The following is a 19,856-nucleotide window of genomic DNA, read 5'->3' as shown; positions in this document are numbered from 1 at the left end:
GGCTAGCCTTGAATTTCTTTTTTCTACACCAATTTCCAATGGTCAACCACGGGCTTCACCCTACATATCAACAGGAGTATGTTGGGGGTCAGGTCAGGAAGAAAGGGGCAGGGGCAGGGCAGCACTGAAAAACAGAGATGATTCTTAGAAACCACCTAGGAAACACCTTGCTCAGCACGATTCTTCAGCAGAAACAAGCAGCTATACTCTGTTACTGACCAAGACTTAACATGGGATTGAGCACTGCTTTTGCCATTACCTGGGCAAGGTCAAGTTGTGATTCATGGAAAACTGTTAAAGTTAAGCCACTGTTTGTAACAGGCCTCACCATCCTTCAGGACTGAGAGCCTACCTGGGTCTCCTGGGTCACCAGTGGATTTCACTTGGCTCTTGGCAGTCATCCTATTATCAGGATGACTCTGCTTACTGTCCTAGAGCTCCTTGTGGGTTTAAAATACAGTTTGCTGTACAGTTCTTTCTATGTGCTAATAAAATGGTTTCTCTTCTATCTTTACCATGCTTAACAGGATGCCCTCATGTGTTGTTTTCAGAAGCAACCCTCCAACTCCAAAAATAAATGAAAACCAAACCACACAGTTGGAAATCAAGTTTTGTTTTTATATGAACAGAAGTAGACCATCTAGAAATATTTCAGTTTATTTAAATTGTTAAGTAGAGTATGAAACCGAATTTGTAGCTAGTACCAGAGAATGGACTGAACTGTTGGTGTTTGATGAGAACAGCTTCTACACAGGATCCCAAGAGACTTACAGAAAGGGGACAAAGCCCTAATGGTAAGCAAATAAAACTCAGGTTTCAAACAGATTATACAAAAATTGATTTATACTCCATTTCCCTTTTTTTTTTTTTTGATATTCAGAAAGTGCAGATTTAACAAAAGGTACCCATATCCTTTCTCTGTACAATGCCGATTATAATTATGCAAACAACAAAACTGTCAGTCTGTTAGCCAAAATCCCAGTGTGTAGCTCCAAACCTTAAGTCACTGAATTCAAGAGGGTTTAAAGTAAAGCGGCAACTGCCACATTCCAGATAAAAGGAAGCAACACAAACTACAAGGACTAACGACAGCAGGTATAACCTACAACTTCAAAAGCTTAAACATTGCATTTTTCAGAGTGGAAAATCAGGGATTATTTGGCAATGCTGCTTTTTTACTAGTAAACAATGATAAAGTCAAGTGTGTGTGTAGAGGGGGGACTAAGAGCCACCAGTGAGGCATATAAAATTGTCTTCAGGGCACTATCTGGAAAAATTCATGGGTTCTCTTAGCAGATATGTCCCTATATTGTTTATGGGAGCCAAGAGGTCATTAAAATGCACATCACAGAAATCTTGTCAATGGAAGCTGCTGTCCTAAACTCAGCCTCTGTTCGAAATGAATCATGCTATTCACAATTATTTCCACAAAGGTATCATCTTAGGATGCTAGCAGCATAGGGAACTTAGCCTACCCTGTCCTAATGAGAAGCAATGAAGCCAAACTAGAAAGAGGAAGAGAGGCGAGGGTCAGAAAGCCAGAGATCTCAGCTTTACATGAGAAGCCTTTCGCTGTCCTTTGTATTCTTTAAAAATCCACAGTAGTAGTTTTCCAAGAGGAAGTAAAGATAGGACTTGAAATTAATAATAATATAATGTATTTCTAAATCTTACAGTAAAGACAACTTAACACTGAAGTGTTCTTCAGAAGCCAAATCTCAATACATTTGGCAAATGTTACTAAGATCCACTCCTCCTTCCTGCTCTTCAAGTTTATTTCAAAACCAGTCTTTCCTGGGCTACAGAACTGTCGGAGGAGCTCCAGAGTGGAAACTACACAAATTCAGGTTAAGAAGTTTATTCTAGGAAAGTGAATAGGATATATACCTAATTAGAAAGACAAACCACAACACCCTCCAAACACTAGTGCATGCAATTAACTCTTCCATTTCATAAACTCAATGGATAGACAGGAAGGGAAAGGGGGAGGGAGAGGAACAGAAGCCAGACAGCGGGACAGGTTTTAGGAGAGAGAGTAAATGAGGGGCCAACACCAATTTAACTGAATCTGATAGTAGGCAGTTAGAATTATCTTTCCATTTACTTAGCAAGGTAAATCAGTGCTTTACATTAAACTCGACAACCTTTCATCTCTAGATAACTCATACCAGGAGGAGTGGGGGCAAACAAAGCAGCATGCAGGAAGATGAGACGCAGGGACAGAGTGGCCGAGGGACCTGGTGGCAGGAATCGGTTTAAATATCAAGGCCACTGGAAACAGGACTGCAAATCAAGTATCACTTCTGCATTTCCCTTTGTCCTCAGTTAACTACTGTGAAAGTTACAGCCGAGCAAACCACGAGCATCTGAACGGGTTTATGTTGGGATGAAATGTCTCCTGCACATGCTTCCACCAAAACAAAAACAAAAACAAAAAAAAAGAAAGAAAAACCAAAGAAGTTCCTTTCCACATAAGGCACAGGACAAAATTAACCCACGTACAGATTCAAGGCGAATGAGTGTTTTCCTGGCTTTGTTTCTTTGCTATCACATCTATAGATTATAGGGACTCAAGCACATTATTCATGACAGATAATCCCACTGTTGTACAAAATAAAATTGTTAATTCTAACTTTTATTCTTCTACAATTTTGCAGAATAGAGTTGAAATGATTGCTAGTTTAATGCTGATAAGAACTGGACTATAATACAACTGAAGTGCAGTGGTGAGCTGAGCAAGTACATACATCTGAAAATGGAAGCAGACATGATTTTTCTATACATTTTTTTGTTTGAAGAAAATTATAATAGTCCGCAAGCAGTCACAGGTGAAAGAACAAATAAAATAGGTGGACTGAATAGTTAAGATGAGGAACAAAACATCTGTTTAGAGTTAAAAATGGACAGAGTGTTTTCTTTTGCAGCAAGAAGAGAATCGGATGGTGGATGGCAGCAGATGGACAGGAGAGTGCGCTCAGCAGCATTTGCTCTTCCAGCCCGTCACACCTCCTCCACTGCTGATGTCTACGTTTTCACTGTTGGGTTCTTTTACAGGGGTCTGTAACAACACAAGCAAGCAACCCATGAGGAAACACATGGATGAGAGAAGACTCAACAGTAGAATCACATCAGTGTCAGCTACGCAACGAAAGGCAGCCCCTGCAGTCTCTACTGGGGAACTGTTTCTGGTTGTCTGAGGTGGGACAGACATTTGGAAAGCACCTCAGACCATTCCTCTTTTGAACAAGTTTGTCATCTCTTAGCCTTCACCTCTCAGTATTTAGCATTGTTACACCGAGCCTGGTAGCACAAGCTCATAATCTCAGAACTCAGAAGACAGAATATGGATTCTAGGTCAGCCTGAGCTGCATAGCAAGACCTGTGTTTCATTTTGAAAGACAGGTGACAAAGTTCAGTGTGTAACTAACTACCTGTTGCTAAGCCTCATAACTGAGTTTGATCCTTGGGATGGAACAAGAGAATAGAGGCAACTCCTGCAGTTGTCTCTGAGCTAAGCACACTGTGAAACCTGGGCAAACCCTGCCCTCACCAAATAAAAAATATTTACTTTATAACTCACAAAAACTACTGTTAGGTCATGTCAAATATTAGAGACACTAAGAACCTTTCTCTGTTCAGTTATTTGCCTTTTTGGACAGGTTTGTATTACTGTACCAGTACTTTTAAAGAGGCAATCTTCACAGGTGGTGGTGGCACACACCTTTAACCTCAGCACTCAGGAGGCAGAGATGGGCAGATCTCTGTGACTTTGGGGACAGCCTAATTTTTAAAACAAGTTGCAGGACAGCTGTCAGGGATGCACAAAGAAACTTGTCTCAAAAAAAAAAACAAAACAGTGATCTCAACCATGAGTAAGTGGAAGAGGAGGGGACAAAAGACTTAGAAAAATGTTAACTGTTTAACGGGGGTGGGAGGGTGGTTGTGGCTTTCTTCTTTATATCATTCTGCATTTCTCCAACATCCTGAACATGATTCTTAGAATATCACAAATAGAACTTTAAAGACTAAGGTGTGTGTGCCTGAGAACTTAGCTGTTTATTAAATGTTCTAAAGCCCAGGCAGCCCTCGGAAAGCCTAGTAAAACCTGCAGTGAGACTCCTGTTTCATTTAGTTCACTGCCTCAAGATGAATCCATCCCTGCACATATCAGGGAAACATGCTGCTGAATAATAAGACTGGTCCCCAAACCCATGAGCATCCTGATGACTTCTGGGGTTTCTTAGACAACATTCAAGGAAAATAAACAGAAAGTAAAGAGGTGGCTCAAACCAAGAAAACACAATGGCACAGGAGTTCGCTTTCTCCAGGAAAGTCACTCCAGGGTAAGTGGGATTCAGGTTTACTCATGGCATCTAAGTCTGGCTTTCTCTAACTGAGACCCGTGTAGATCTAGACAAAGGAGCACCTCTCTGAAAAACACTTTAAAGTCTCAATAAGAATTCAGTTTATGAAGCAGACTTTAAGCTGGCTCTCTGCCAGGAAAAAGGTTCTAACCCAACAGAAGAATTAACAAGGCATTCTTTAAATTTGGGGAAATTATTACTGTTGTTATCATTGAGATGATATTGTTGTTGTTGGGACAGAATCTTACTATATATGTAACCCTGGCTGTTCTGGAACTCACTCTGTAGACCACGTTGCCTTTTCACAGAGACCCACCTGCCTCTGCCTCCCGTGCTGGGATTAAAAGCATGAATCACTATGCCCAGCAGTTTTTTGTTTGGTTGGTTTTTTTTTTTTAGGAAAGGATTTCATTGTGGTACTTAGTCAGATAGCCTTGAATGCACTATGCAATTCTGCCTCAGCCACCAAATGCTGGATCAAAAGTGTATGCCAATGCTTTAAAATATTCTTTTTCATCTTTTAAACAGATTAGCTTACAAAGTAGGTTTCTATGGCCTTTTCATGTACAAAAGAGCTATAATTTTCTTCCTTTTCTGAGATAAGGTATCTTACTGCATATCCCTATCTGCCCTGAAACTATGCAGACTGAGACAGTATTGAGCCCAGCGCCTTAGCATGCCAAAGAAGTGCTCTGACACTGATCTGTTTTCCCAGCCCCAATAGTCAATGCAACAAAACAACAGCACGTTAAAACGTCTGCAAAATTGAAAGATTTTTTTAACCTACTTTTCCAGATCTTTCTTTGATATATGTAGCCTTTGCTATATGAAATACATCTGTTTGGTATTACATAATCTTTCTAAATGAGACCATTATCTTGACTTTTTTTTTTTTTTTTTTTTTTAATTTGAGACAGAGTATCTTTATAACCCAGGCTGGCCTCAACATGTGAGCAACTTGCTTCATCTTCCAAGTTCTGGGATTAGACATGAGCTATCATGCTTGGCTCTAACTTGCTTTTCATTGCTCAATACACTGCAAGTAGCCTTCATATATTTGCCTACTTCCCTCGTTCTCTGAAAACCAGAGATTGAATTTAGGGCCTCCCACATACTAAGCAATCAATCTTTCCACAAATGACCAATACCAGTGGTTCTTAACCTTCCCAATGTTGTAACCCTTTAATTGAGTTCCTTCATTTTGTGGTGACCCCCACCAGAAAATTCTTTTCATTGCTACTTCATAATGGTAATGTTGATACTGTTATGAATCATAATGTAAATATTTTTGGAGACAGAGGTTTGCCACAGGTTGAGAACCACTGATCTACACCTTCACTTGTTCCCAATTTCACTTGTTCTTGTAGGTTTCACCACCAACATCACACATACAGATACAAGAAGCTGCAGAGGGAGCCGAGATCAGACAGCAAACACCAACAGCTGCCACTGACTACCTCCTTCAGGTTGCCATATGTTTTCTAGCGATCTAGCTCCAAGTTCCTTCATTGTGGATGATCAGATATTGCTAACGGGTGACCTTTTAGGAACAATAGCACCAAAACTTTTTATGTGAATATTTAAGGAGACAAAGACTAGAAGGTGGTGGGGGTAATCCCAGCATCCAAAAGGCTAAGACCGAAGGAATAAGAGTTACAGGCCAGCCTGAGGTACATGTAAGACCCTGTCACAAATAAAGCAAAAAGTACTAGCCCTATCACTAACAAGACAAAATAATTCAAAAGCATCTCTGCATAATAAAGGAACTTACCTTTCGGAGGATGTCTTCAGCTAATGTGAGGAACGCCTTTTCGATGTTTATATTTGCTTTTGCACTAGTCTCAAAAAACCTAATACCATGCTCCCTTGCAATCTAAAATAGAAGCAAAATAACATTATGCAACTACCAAATATGGGCTTCCAACTGGCATAACATGCTAGAGGAAATAATAATTTTACTCTGAAGATAGTGGTGTCAACTAGAATATGTATGTAACACAGACTGTTTTAATGAGTCAAGACCTTAAAAAGAGAGGTAAGTAATAAAAACAACCCTCTGTACCTCAAGAGTTCATTTCAGATATTCAAATCTGATATTAATTAGCTTCTTATGTTAGAAGCTCCTCATGATAAATCTAATTTCTGCTTGCCACAGTCTTTTAGTTGTTCAACTTTAATCTTAATAAGTGGCCCATTTCATTAAATTCTAAGATTAAAACAACAACAACAGAAACATATAGCTTTTTCTGTATAGCTTACACAGAGCTAACATAGTTAACAAATATAAGGCACAGAGGCGGAGTCACACGGTGGCAAGCATTCTCTCACAGGGTAAGCACTTTGTGTAGAGCCAACAGAGCTGCTCAGTGACCTCACCTGCACTGCAGCAAGAGCTCTGTCACCACCACAGTTCACTCTTACCTGTTCTCCTTTGCTTTTAGGAACAACTCTCTTATCATCCATGTCACACTTGTTTCCTAGTAACATTCTTTCCACATCTTCATTGGCATGCTGAAACGGGATTAAGATTTCACTTTTGCACAATGACATGGATTATGACTTAATATTTTCTAAACATGACTGTGTTCCTTAAGCTCATGTCCCTTTCCATGTATCTGTGCATGGGATAAGGAAGGGAAGGAAAGAGCTTGTGCCTGGACCAGCTCCCCACTGTGTGCTTTAAAGTGCTACAGAAAAGACCAAGAGTGGCAATGCCCAGCAGGGACCCACTGCTTATTTAGTAAATGCACATTCCTATCAATGTGGGAAAGCTATGATCTTGGCTCAGGCTTCCTTCCTAATTACCATCCTTTTTTATAAGAAGATGTATTTATAGCAAAGCAAAGAAGAAATGTACCTAATACCTGCTTCTCAGCAACCCCCCTACCCCAATTTTTACAAGTCAAAATGGCATTAAAATTTTTTCATTCAGGCTGAAGAAATGGCTCAGAGGTTAAGAGCACTGGCTGCTCTTCCAGAGGTCCCTGAGTTCAATTCCCAGCAATCACATGGTGGCTCACAACCATTTGTAAAGAGACCTGATGCCCTCTTCTGGAGTGTAGGCATATATACAGACAGAACACTATATACATAATAAGTATTTAAAAAAAAAAAAAAAGAAAAGAAAAGAAAAAGAAATCTTCACTCATTAAATTAAATCTAAGCCAGGGTGGGAGAGCTGGCTCGGCAGTCAAGAACACTTGTTGGTCTTGCAGACCAGCAGGGTTGATTCCCAGCATCCACACGGTGGCTCACACACATCTGTAATTCTAGGTCCAGGTGGTAGCATTAACAGAAGTGGGGGCTGCAGACAGAGCTTCCTGCTGCCTGAGCAGTTTTCAGAGACCTCAAACTTGGCTTAAGGTGGAGCTTTAATTTCACTGAAGAAATTAAACACACACACCACACACACACACACACACACACACACACACACACACACACACACACACACACACACACACGGTATCTACTCATACAGGTACATCCCTATAAGTAAAAATGATTGTTAAAAATAGAGAACCCCAGGGCAAGTCAATGTGAAACAGCTGAAGTTTATTAAGAGATTTTAAACATACATCTAAGCACAGAAGTTAATAGAAAATGGGGAAAGAACTGTGCACAGTCAACTGTGGGCATGATTTCAAGAGTCACACTTAAGATCTTAACAACCATCATACATATGACTTGTGGCTTTTTTGAAGACAAGGTCTCACTTGTGTAGTTTGGTAGCCTCAAACTCAGAGATCTGCCTGCTTCTGCCTCCCAAGTGCTGGGATTAAAGGTATGCATCACCATTGAAAATTTTTGATGGCTTTTAAAATTACTTTGTTCTAGGGGATCATCCACCTGTTTCTACCCCCTCTTTCAGTGACAATTTAGTGAAATGTCAATGTTAGAGGGCAGCAACTGTGGCATGATACAATTCCAACAGGAAGCCTCAAAGATGTAGTAATGAAATAGGTACACTTTGATACATAACCAGCTTATGGGAAAACTGTTACCTTCACATACACTTGGCACTATTTCCTTTTGGTTAGATGTATTGTCTTTATACCTAAATATTTCAAAAAGTCTACAAACAATATAACTTTTCCATAATTTAATAATTAAAAAAAATTTAAACTAAACCATTCAATAAAGATTCAGTAAGAAATAATTAACTTGGAGAAAAGTCTCATAAACAACACAGGTAGTTCTTATCTTATACATATAGAATTATTAAATTGCTCAGACTGTTCAGGAGAGAGGATCATGTACATCCTAGGTCTTACCTCATCTATGTTTCTAAGCCACTTGCTGATGTTTTCAAAACTTTTCCCATTGGTGATGTCATACACTAGCATGATGCCCATTGCTCCTCTGTAGTAGGAGGTTGTGATGGTGTGAAATCGTTCCTGGCCTGCTGTGTCCCTGAAATATATAGTCAATATTGTATTAAGCATTTTAATATCACTGCACTTCAAATAAAGGACAATGTAGACTAGTAGCAAAAATATAGATTAAAATTCCCTATTACCCACAAAGGAAAAACAAAACAAGCACTCATTTAACTCTTTTATTTGAGCAGACTGGCCTCGAACTTGCTAGGAAGCCAAAGAAGGCCTAAGTCTCCAAAATACTTGTGGCATCAGAGAAATGCTCAGTTCCACACTTCATAGTTGGAGGCAATTCATGACCTACTCATACTGAGCTGAAAGAAAAAAACAGTGACAAAAAATGTTTTGCAATTATTTAGTAAATAACCATAACCCATATAAAAACTCCTGGATCCCTTTTATTCAGGTTTTTTGTAGACAGGGTTTCTTTCTTTGTATTGCTTTGGTGGCTGTCCTGGAACTCACTCTGTAGACCAGGCTGGCCTCGAACTCACAGAGGTCTGCCTGCTTCTGCCTCCCAAATGCTGGAACTAAAGGTGTGTGCCACCAATGCCCAATGCCGGGCTTTATTTGGTATCTTAATTCCATGATATATAACACAAAACATGTTTACTAACTCACTCACTGTAGCCTCACATAGGGTCTTGCACAAGCTAGCCAAGTAATTATCACTGTATTACTTCACACCTCCCCTTTCCACCTCATTTTATTGACTTTTTAAAAAACATTTTTATTTTTCTATGTGTTGAGTGTTTTGCCTGCATGTATGTCTGTGTACCACATGTGTGTCTTGTGCCCATGGAAGCCAGAAGGGGGTATTAGATCCCCTTGGCCTTGAGTTACAGATAGTTATGAACTGCCACAAGAATGCTAAGAATTGAACCTGGGTCCTCCAAAGTAAGAGAAGCCAGTGATCTCAGTCACTAAGCCATCTCTCCAGGCCCCCTTTGTGTATCTTCATTCTTCGTGTTTCTTCATTTTGTTTTATGTAAATGTGTAAGGGTTTTGTTTGCATCCATGCAACACACTTACATGCTTGCCTGGTGCCTTTAAAAGACCAGAAGAGGGCATGAGATCCAGTGCCTACATTACTTACTTACTTACTTACTTACTTACTTACTTACTTACTTACTTATTTATTTATTTGTAAAAGTAATTTTTTAAATTGTTCATTTTTATCTTGTGTGTATCAATGTTTTGCTGGCATACATGTTTATGCACTGTGTGCATATGCCTGGTGCCTGTAGAAGCCAGAAGAGGGAATCAGATCCCCTAGAACTAGAGTGAAGAACAGTTGTAAACCATGTGGGCGCTCTAAAGAGCAGCAAGTGCTCTGAAACAGCAGAGCTATCTGCCCACCCCTACCTCATGCCTCTTTGAAACAAGGCTTCACTACTTAGCCCTGACTGGCCTGGCCCTTGCTATATAGACTAGTTTGGCCACGAACTCAAGAGATTCTTCTGCCTCTGCCTTCCAATACTAGGATAAAGGTGTACACCACTATTCCTGGCCCATAAATCCAAAGGTATCAACTGTGGTGTAGAAGCAAAACCAGAACTTGACATTACTATTACCTAAGACAGAGTTTAGATTTCACTCTTGCCTTTTACTTACTTGTATATATAAGTAGTTCTCTGCATTTTTACTACATGTCGGGGTTGGCAATACAGGTCAGCAGTTAAGAACACTTGTTGCTCTTTCAGATAACCCAGGTTCTGTTCCCAGCCCATATTACAGCACACAACCACCTGTAACTCCAGTACTAGGAGATCTGACACTCTCTTCTAACCTCTACAAGTACCAGGCATGCACATGGTATACATATATACAGGAAGTGCCCCCCACCCCCAAAGTATCAATTTTTAATCTAAAAATTTTTTTAAATTATATTTATTTATTAAATGTATGTATGTATGTATATGAGCATGTATATACTATAGCATATATGTGAAGGTCACAGGACAATTTTCAGGAGAGGATTCTTTCCTTCCACTCTGTGGGTCATGGGATCAAATTCAGTTGTAGCTTGATGGCAAGCACTTTTATTCACTGAACTAGCTTCCTGACTTATGTGTCTATGCCTTCCTCTTTACCACAGTCTTGCTTTACTGTTGCTAAATAAAATGCTTTAAAATCATTGGGTAAGCCAGGTGTTGTAGCCACACCTTTAATCCCAGCACTAGGGAGGCAGAGGCAGGTGGTGGATCACTGTAAATTTGAGGCCAGCCTGGTCTACAAGGAGTTCCAGGACAGCCAGAGCTGCTACAGAGAAATCGTGTGCGTGTGTGTGTGTGGGGGGGGGGGTTGTTAAAATCATGTGACTGATTCTTTTTAGTGCAGTTTGTCAAAACTATTTAGCTATACTAGTCTACATAATTTTAGAAGAAGCTTGCCTATGTTTAAAACACAACCAAACCCTCTAGCAAACTTCTTTATTTGTTTGTAGTGTTAAAAACTGAACTCATGGTTTTAAGTATGCCTAACAGGGATCTACCATTGAGATACATCCCACCTACTCCTTCTCCCCTCAGCAAACATCTATAAAGACTATCTGTAGTTACTGTTTTTCCATATACCTTTGTCAGTTAATTCATGGGAGGGGGTAGGAGTGTTTGCTGGGGGTTGACCTAGGCAGGATCTCCCATTTGGCTAAGCACACTCTCTCAGCATTGAGCTACACAGAGAGACTGTTCCAAAAGACCTCCAGTAACTTTCTTGTCATCAATTCGAATCGCCATCCTTTTCTCTGTATCTTAATCACTAAACAGAAGACCATGTCATCTAGGATTACAGCTAGCTTAGACTAGCCTCAAACTCACAATCCTGTCTCAAGTTCCCAAATGCTGCAAATATAAGTGTGCCTTCTAAAAGTGATCTTCAAGTCCATGGTGCTCTGCTTCAATTTTCCAGTCACTTAAATGAAGAGTAGGTTTTTAACCATATGCTGGAACTTTACATTCTCATACAAAACAGCAAAGCTGATCCCCTAACTCATACAAAATTAACTAAATTCAGCTCTACGAACTAACACTCCAACAAATCTTTAGACAATCTAAAAACATGTATGTAGTTCAAAGGCAGAACACTTGCCCAGTGCACATGAAGCCTGGGTTTAATTCCTAGCACTGCACATCACAAGAAAATAAACAAACAAAAAAATCTCCTAAATAATAAGGGCGCCGATATACCTTCATTCACTTCATAAAAGTGAAAACCTCACTTTTTTTTTTTTTTTTTTTTTTTTTTTTTTCCGGTGCTAGGGATCAAACTCTGCCCTTGTTTCCCTACCCCTCCATTTTTATTGGAGATAGGTGCTTGCAATGTGGCCCACACTGGCTCTGAACCAGCATCCTCCTAGTTCAGTCCCCTCAGAGCAGGGATCAAGGATGTACTATCATACCTGAATTTACTGCAAGTGGACATAATAAAGACAGACAACCCACATAAAAATGTGTTTACAAAGGGCTTTGTGCATGCCAAATAGTAAAAAACAGTCTTATCTTCAAAAACAAAAGGACAAATGAACAAACTTAAAAATAAGCAAAAAGGGGTACAGAGGCTAGATAGATGGCTTAGTGGTCAAAAGCACATGATGCTCTTCCAGAGGTCCTGAGTTCAATTCCCAGAACTCACAACAGCAGCTCACTTTGACTGCCTATAATGTGACCTGATGCCCTCTTCTGGTGTGACATGCATGCAGACAAAGCACACATATACATAAAATACATAAATTTTAAAAATAAGCAAAAGATATTAATGCATTTTTACAAAAAAAATATATGCTTACATGGACTATAAATAATTAAGAGGTCCAACATCATCAAGCAGAAATGAAAAGTAAATCAAAACCACAATGATACCACTTCAACTCCTCTAGGGTGGCTATAATAGAAAAAGGCATGCTGGTAAGGACCTACAGAAAATGGAACCCTCACCTGCTATTGGTAACAACATAGAATTATTTGACATTTTAGGTAAGTTGGCCTTTGTTCCAAACATTAAACATGGGACTGGAGAAATAGCTCAGCAGTTCAAGACTGTTTGCTGATGCTTTCAAAGGACTCAAGTTCAGTTCCCAGCACCTGTATCAGGTGACTCACAAGTGACTGTCTATATGCCGTCTCACTTCCTTGGGCAATACAGACAGACAGACAGACACACACACACACACACACACACACACACACACACACACACACACACACACACATACTTCATACTAGCCCAGCAACGGAAAGATGGTGGTTCATATATACATGTATAAAATAGATGACTTTTGATAACTAGCTAAGAAAAACTGCAGCTAGTCACAAACTATCAGATATTACTATTACACAATCCTATATATAAGAAATTTCTAGATTAGGAAAAACCAAGAGACAAACTGCAAACTAATAGGGCTTGGAAGAACAGGTTGTGGAAGTGTGGAGTTTCTTTTGAGAGTATTCTAAAATTGTGATGACTGTAGTGAGATATTCACTCTGTCAGCACCTGTTGCACTGACCACGCCCATTGGGGGGTGGGGACAGGTGAGGATGTGATCTGGGGGAACTAGGTCTGAGGCAGGGACCCCAGAGTGCTCTCTGACTGAGAGCATCAGGGGCATCCTTGGGATGGGAGCCTGCTGGTGTTCATCTGGTCTCTGTTGTAAGTTATTTCTCCCTGAATAAACATCTACTCGGCTTATCTGTTTTTCCAGATCCTTATTATTCCACAATATCTGGTGTTAGAAGTGGGATACAGATTCCCACGGATCTGGGGGATGTCTCACCCAGGCAGGAGTACATTGCTGTGCTGCTTCTAAGTGCTCAAAGGCATCTGCACAGACCTGAAGGCTGCAGCTACCACGTCCAAATTTCCTTCCCTGACCCTCTGACGAGATGCCGTGCACAGTGCTCTGGGCGCCACCTCCTGAAGCCTTTTCCCTCCCAAGTCAATCTTGTGACTAAACTAAAAACCACTGAATTAGACACTTTAATTGGCAAAATGGCATCTGAATTATGTCTTAATACACTAAGAAACAAACCAAAACCACAGGCTTAAAAACCTGCATTTTTTAAAAAAAACTTTAAAGCAGGGCATGGTGGGAGCTACAGAAAAGGCTCAGAAGTTAAGAGCATGTACAGAACTAAGGTCAGTTCCTGTTGAGTGGCTCAAAACCACCTATAAGTCCAGGGGGACTGGCACCCTTATCTGCTGGCATAGCACTCTCATGCACCTACCCACACAGACATACATCCACATAATTTAAAATTTAGACCACACTGAATGCCAGAGAATGACTGGTAAGTGTCAATGAGAAAAAAATAAAGGACCAGAGAGACTGGGGCTCTTCCAAGGGAGGAGTTGGCAGCAGTGACTGGCTACAGAACATATGGAGACAAGATCAAGACCAAGGCTATCAAGGTCCTGGAGGAGATGGATCCCTTCTCCTTATTCCTCAAGAAGCCATTCAGTTTTTTCTGGGGAAACGGGGTGCCTTGAGGGGGTCCTGTTTTTTTTGTTTTGTTTTCTTCTTTCTTTTCTTTTCCTCTTTTTGTGTGTCTGTGATCTGCATGAATGTGTGTGGAGGTCTAGGGTTGATGCCCGGCCTCAGCCCTGACTGATCTTTACATGACTCATCGAGATAGGGTCACTGAAGCAAACCCAAACTTGTCAATATGGCTAGTCTCCATAGCCAACTTGCTCTGAGGACTTCTCTACCTTTCTAGACTGGAGTAACAGGGCAATGCTGCCATCACTCAGTATTCATGTGCGTTCTGGGGAATCTTAACTCTGGTCCTCTTGTTTGTGTGACAAAATCTTAACCATTGAGCCAGCTCCTTGGCTTCTTAGGGATGACAGTGCAGGAACACGCCAGGTTCAAGGCTTTTCTTTTCTTTTTCGGCCACGAGGAACTGCAACAATCATGCTCATCTAAGTGTTGAATGCTCCTTTAGCCATTGTCAACCATAGAGCCATTTTCCTGATCAACATTTCCAACATCCTCAGGCGCCTGGAGTCTTTTGCAAAGTATTTGGTCACTGCAACTCTGCCCTGGCATGGCCTTATCTCAGCCTGTGTCCAAGAAATTCCTTCTAACCGTTTGTATCAAAGACCATTCTGTAGGCCAGATGAACACAACACTGTTACCCAGCAACTTTGCCAAGGTCACTTGAAACACTATTTCCAAGACCCACAGCTACTTCATTGACACCCCCACTCCTGCCCCAGGGACTGACCAGAATGGAATCCAACTGACCACCCTGTGAAAAGTCACACCAAAATCTCTAACAGAGGGCTGGGGCTGTACCTGTAGCTACCCCCAGAGTATTTTTCTGTTTGGGTTTTCGAGACAGGGTTTCTCTGTGTAGCTTTGGAGCCTGTCCTGGCACTTAATCTGTAGACCAGGTTGGCCTCAAACTCACAGATTTGCCTGCCTCTGCCTCCCACGTGCTAGGATTAAAGACGTGTGCCACTAACACCCAGCTCACCAAAGTATTTTTATATAAGAAAAACAAACTGCTCTGTTACAAGAGCTGAATTAGAAGCTGGTAACAGATAAAGACAAGAAGGTAAAAATTTAAATAATGGGGTGATCTATCACTGTGAGTTAGGGAAATAAGCTGCATCAATATACAGGAAACAGTGTTCTAAGAAGGGAAGAGGATAGGAATTTGTGACAAACAGGGCTAAATTATCAACTCCCATTTCTGTTAGAATAACCCAAGTTAATTTTTCAAAGTTTTTTTGTGTCCCATTTTAATTTGTATACTCTATACATTTATGCTCTTCAATATAACTGACCTAGCTCCTTTGTTTTTAAAATGATAGCATGTAGCCAGGGTTCTCCTGGAACCTGGTATGTAGCCTTGAGTTCCTGATCACCTTGTCCCACTTCTCCCAAACTGGGACTACAGACAGCATCCTGGTTTCAACCTGAGTTCCTCCACTTATGCCATCCTGAGCTCCACACATGGATTTTCATTACATTACCCAGGACACCAACCACTAAGGCAGTGAATGATATATCTGCGCGCGCACGCGTAGGGTGTGTGTGTGTGTGTGTGTGTGTGTGTGTGTGTGTGTGTGTGTGTGTGTACACCTGTAGAAGCTAAAGGTACCAAAATTCCCCAGAACTAGGGTTACAGGTGGCTTAGGAGCTGCCTGATGTAGGTGCAGAACCTCTCACAGACACACAAGCCCAAGTCTAATCCAGTGCTGTAGGTTCAACCCCCAAACAAAACTGATGTTAAATATCTGAAAAATTGTTTTCTTTACCAGTCTAATTAGTATGATCAAGGTTCTAAAATTATGAGTCAGTAACAGAATTTTCCTGCATAAAATAAAAGATGCATAGAGGAGAGAAAGTTATAAAATACTATTATTCCCAGTGACACACCATAAAAGGACCACTACACTCCCCAGAATCAAAACAGCTCCTTCCCTCTCAGGTCCACATGTGGGCTGGTAGAGCTGTGTGCTCTGGGCACTACCCAGAATTATATAGTCTAGGCACAGACAATGAATGCACTGTGACGTCAGTAGCAATGTTTTACTTCCTGAAAAATCACTGGTTACATGTTTTAGAAGGGCAGTCTAGAAAACACTAAACAAAAGGCAAAGGGGAGTCTCACTGTAAACCTTAATCAACTGATGCCAATATATGACATAAGCTTGTCACTTACCATATCTGTAGTTTGATCTTCTTTCCTTGTAGTTCAACTGTTTTGATCTTAAAGTCTATTCCTGTAACACAGAGAAGGTAAATTGTAATTGCTGCTTTATACTTGACAACAATAAAATTTTCTAAAGCCAAATGCTTATACTTTTGAAACCTGCTTGCTTGTCATATACACTAAGAGTAAATGTCTACACATGAGTATATGTGTCTGTAACTTGAATTGAGTAATATTAAATCCAGCCTGATAGGAACAACAACTATATAGAAAGAGCTCCTGCAAGCCAGGAAATAAGAAAAAAAATCAAATACTTAATACTTTAGTTTGAAACTTGAACACCTATTTATTTAACAAAATTATTTTTAATAATATAGACAGAAAAATCCCTACTTGTTCACATACCCATATACTTTTTTTTTTTTTGCCTTTGAGACAATAGTCTGACTATGTTCCCCTGACTGGCCTTAACTTGCTATATAGACCAGGCTAGCCTCCAACTCAGAGCTCTGCCTGCCTTTGCCTTCCAAGTGCCAGGATTCCACACTCTTACTTACAGTACACAATGAACAGGTATCACAATAAAACATGTTTACATGTATTGAAATCATATAATGTTTGTGTTCTGGTTCCATAAATTAAACTGGAAACCACTAACAAAAAGGCACCTGAGAAAATTACAAAACATTCAGAAATTCATGAGTCAAAATTGGTCAAGATAAAAAGATCACCCTGGGGGTGGAAGGGACTGGCTGCTCCTCCAGAGGACCCACTTCAATTCCAAGCACCCATATGGTAGTTCACAACTGTCTCTAACTCCAGTTCCAGGGGATTTGGTGCCCTCTCCTCACCTCAGGCACTGCATAGATATGGTGTGTGTGTGTGTGGGGGGGTAAGGTTTAAAAAAAAACATACACATAAATAAAAAATAAATACATTTTAAATACATTTTAAAAAGTTAAAAAGCAACAGCACCTTAAGCTGCTTGAATTTCTTTCAAGACCACATTTAGTCAGTATCCACCACTAGCTCTCTAAAACTTAAAGACTCATCAAGTACAGCATAAAGTATGACTTATGCAAAGACACATTACAGAAAACACCTGGGGAAAGCTTGTAAGTGCTTGCACAGAACAAAACCAACCAACAAACAAAAACCTAAGTCACTAAAACACAATCCTAAACATCTCAAAAGCAGCACAAGAACCAGGGAGCTTGGTGAGTAAATGGCTTGCTGTGTTGGCCTTGGTTCATGCCTGCAGCTGTGACAAACACCTGACAGAAAGCAGGAGAAAAGCTTACTGTAGCTCACAATTCTAGGTGACGTCGATCACAACAGTCTCAGTCCAAAGTGGAGAAACATGTTTGTACACTCCCCACTTGCTCACTTGCTTAGCTCCAGTTTTACACAGCCCAGGATCTTCTGCCTAGAGAATGGTGCTTCCCACAGGGCTGGTCTCTCTGTGTCAATGGAATGACATGTACACAGGACAGTCCAATGTGGACAGTCCCTGATTCAGACTGTCTTTCCAGGTGACTCTAGTTTGTGTCAAGTGGACAATTAAAGCTAACATCACATTGTGCAAGGATGAGGTCCAGAGTTCAGATTCCAGGACTCAAAATGCCAAGCGTAGCAGTACATGTTTGTAGGCCCAGCACTAGCGGGGTTAGGCGCATGGGTGATGCTACGAGGAACTCAAGGTTAGTAAAAGATACTCTCAGACATAAGAGACAGAAAATAATTCAGTTTCTCAGAGAATGGCACCATAACAGAATGAGCTGTAGAAAGTCTGAGAATTGAGAGCTCACTAACCTTTTCCCAGAAGAAATTCAGCCTAGCCCCACCCACAGCAATGACAGCAAATAATCAGGAAACTGTTCACACACGGGAGGGAAGAAACATCAAGCTACAGGTCTCCTGGCCTGCAGGACAGACAGGACACTCTGGAGAAAATGATCCACACCCAAGAGTTTAGCAGCAGGAGACAGCCTGCTTGGAACAGAGCTGACTCTTCACTTTCTTTGACTTGTCACCAATACCAGGCATAAAACCTTCTCACCAGCCATTTATGGCAAAAATAATTTTCTAACACTAAATTCCCGGCAGCTACTTTCCTCTCCATTTCTCCAAAGGACATTAACACTTCAATCATCTGACCATTCTCTGAATTTCATATTTCATATTTCTCTGTGGCTCTGGCACACATGTGCACATGTTTATCTTTGGGTTTCCTTCTATTTGATTATAAGCTTTCTGAGGCAGTGTGAATTTCTATACACATAATTTTACCAAACCAAGAAAGGGGGAGATAGGTAGTCACTATCAGTGATAAAAAGGACAGATCAAATTGGCCTGACACAATGAATGAGAAGTAAATCATTTTCAAGAGGGGTACTCCACACTATCAACCCTGTACTCAGGAAGCAATAGAGCCTCAGCTACATAGCAAGTTCAAGGTCAGTCAGAGCTACAACAGACGTGGGGGAGGGGGAGTATCTACTGGGCCTAGGAGTGGACTATGAAAGAGAAAATAGCAATGCAATCTACAAAAATCTAAGTGACTATAAAAAAGAAGGGACACTAAACTAAAGGTTATCTAAGAAAAAAAATGCAATTACAGTGCACTACTTGGTTAAGTACTTCACCAAAACATTTGTGTGTTTCTTTTTTTTTGGGGGGGGGGGTTGGTTTGGTTTTTTGAGACAAGGTTTATCTGTGTAACAGCCCTGGCTGTCCTGTCACTCTATAGACCAGGCTGGTCTTTGAACTCACACAGATCCACCTGCCTCTGCCACCTGAGTGCTGGGATTACAGGCATGTGCCACCACTACCCGGCATTCATTTGTTGTTATTATTTGACAAGGGAATAATGAGGTGCCAGGAACATCTAGTGGTACTGAACACTTATGTTCCATAACAGGAAGAATGGGTTCCTGAAAGTTTTGTTTTTTAGGTTATAGAAATATAGTCTAGTAATAGAAAGAGCCAAAAAATGTCTGAGAAAGGCAAAATAAGGTGGGCATGGGGTAAGGATTTGTTGTTGTACCTGCTACATCAACAGAAATAAAAATTAGGTTAACCAAGAAGGCATACCTTTTCTACCACATGTGAAATGTCAACTAGATCATCACTGTATATAAACAAAGATACTCAAGCTAGGTGGCAGTGGTGTATGTTATAAACAAAGATACTCATGTTTCTTAGCATGACCATTCCAATTTTCCTCCTGTAGTCACAAACTGATATATTTTGTTTTGATTTAGGGTCTGGCTATGTAAAGCTCACACTGGTCTCAAACTCTCTATCCTCTTGCAAGTGCAAGGAGTATAGGCATATGTCACCATGAACAGCTAGCTTACAAAGACAACTTATAGTTCTTAACTTTTTCCTAATACTTTTGCTATACCGGCATGTAGTTTTTAATATTCCCATATATGCCCAATATAGAGCTAAGC

The 19,856-nt window shown here is 40.5% G+C and overlaps 1 protein-coding gene across 1 annotated transcript in view; it reads right to left on the bottom strand.

Annotated features, from left to right (window-relative positions):
* Nucleotides 1-597: 597 nt before the first annotated feature.
* Rab10 (RAB10, member RAS oncogene family) overlaps nt 598-19,856 on the bottom strand; it is a 52,253-nt gene continuing 32,994 nt past the window's right edge. The window contains exons 2-6 of the mRNA XM_051181738.1: nt 16,411-16,471; nt 8,639-8,777; nt 6,786-6,875; nt 6,136-6,237; nt 598-3,058 (exon numbers count right to left, since the gene is read on the bottom strand). Of these exons, the coding sequence (XP_051037695.1) occupies nt 2,975-3,058; nt 6,136-6,237; nt 6,786-6,875; nt 8,639-8,777; nt 16,411-16,471 (476 nt within the window). The 3' untranslated portion in view covers nt 598-2,974. The remainder of the gene's footprint in view (nt 3,059-6,135; nt 6,238-6,785; nt 6,876-8,638; nt 8,778-16,410; nt 16,472-19,856) is intronic.

This window comes from Phodopus roborovskii, unplaced genomic scaffold (genome assembly GCF_943737965.1).
Source record: "Phodopus roborovskii unplaced genomic scaffold, PHOROB, whole genome shotgun sequence".
In the NCBI taxonomy this organism is placed as follows: domain Eukaryota; kingdom Metazoa; phylum Chordata; class Mammalia; order Rodentia; family Cricetidae; genus Phodopus; species Phodopus roborovskii.
The sequence above is the reverse complement of the archived record's forward strand: the minus strand, read 5'-3'. Positions and strand labels throughout refer to the sequence as shown.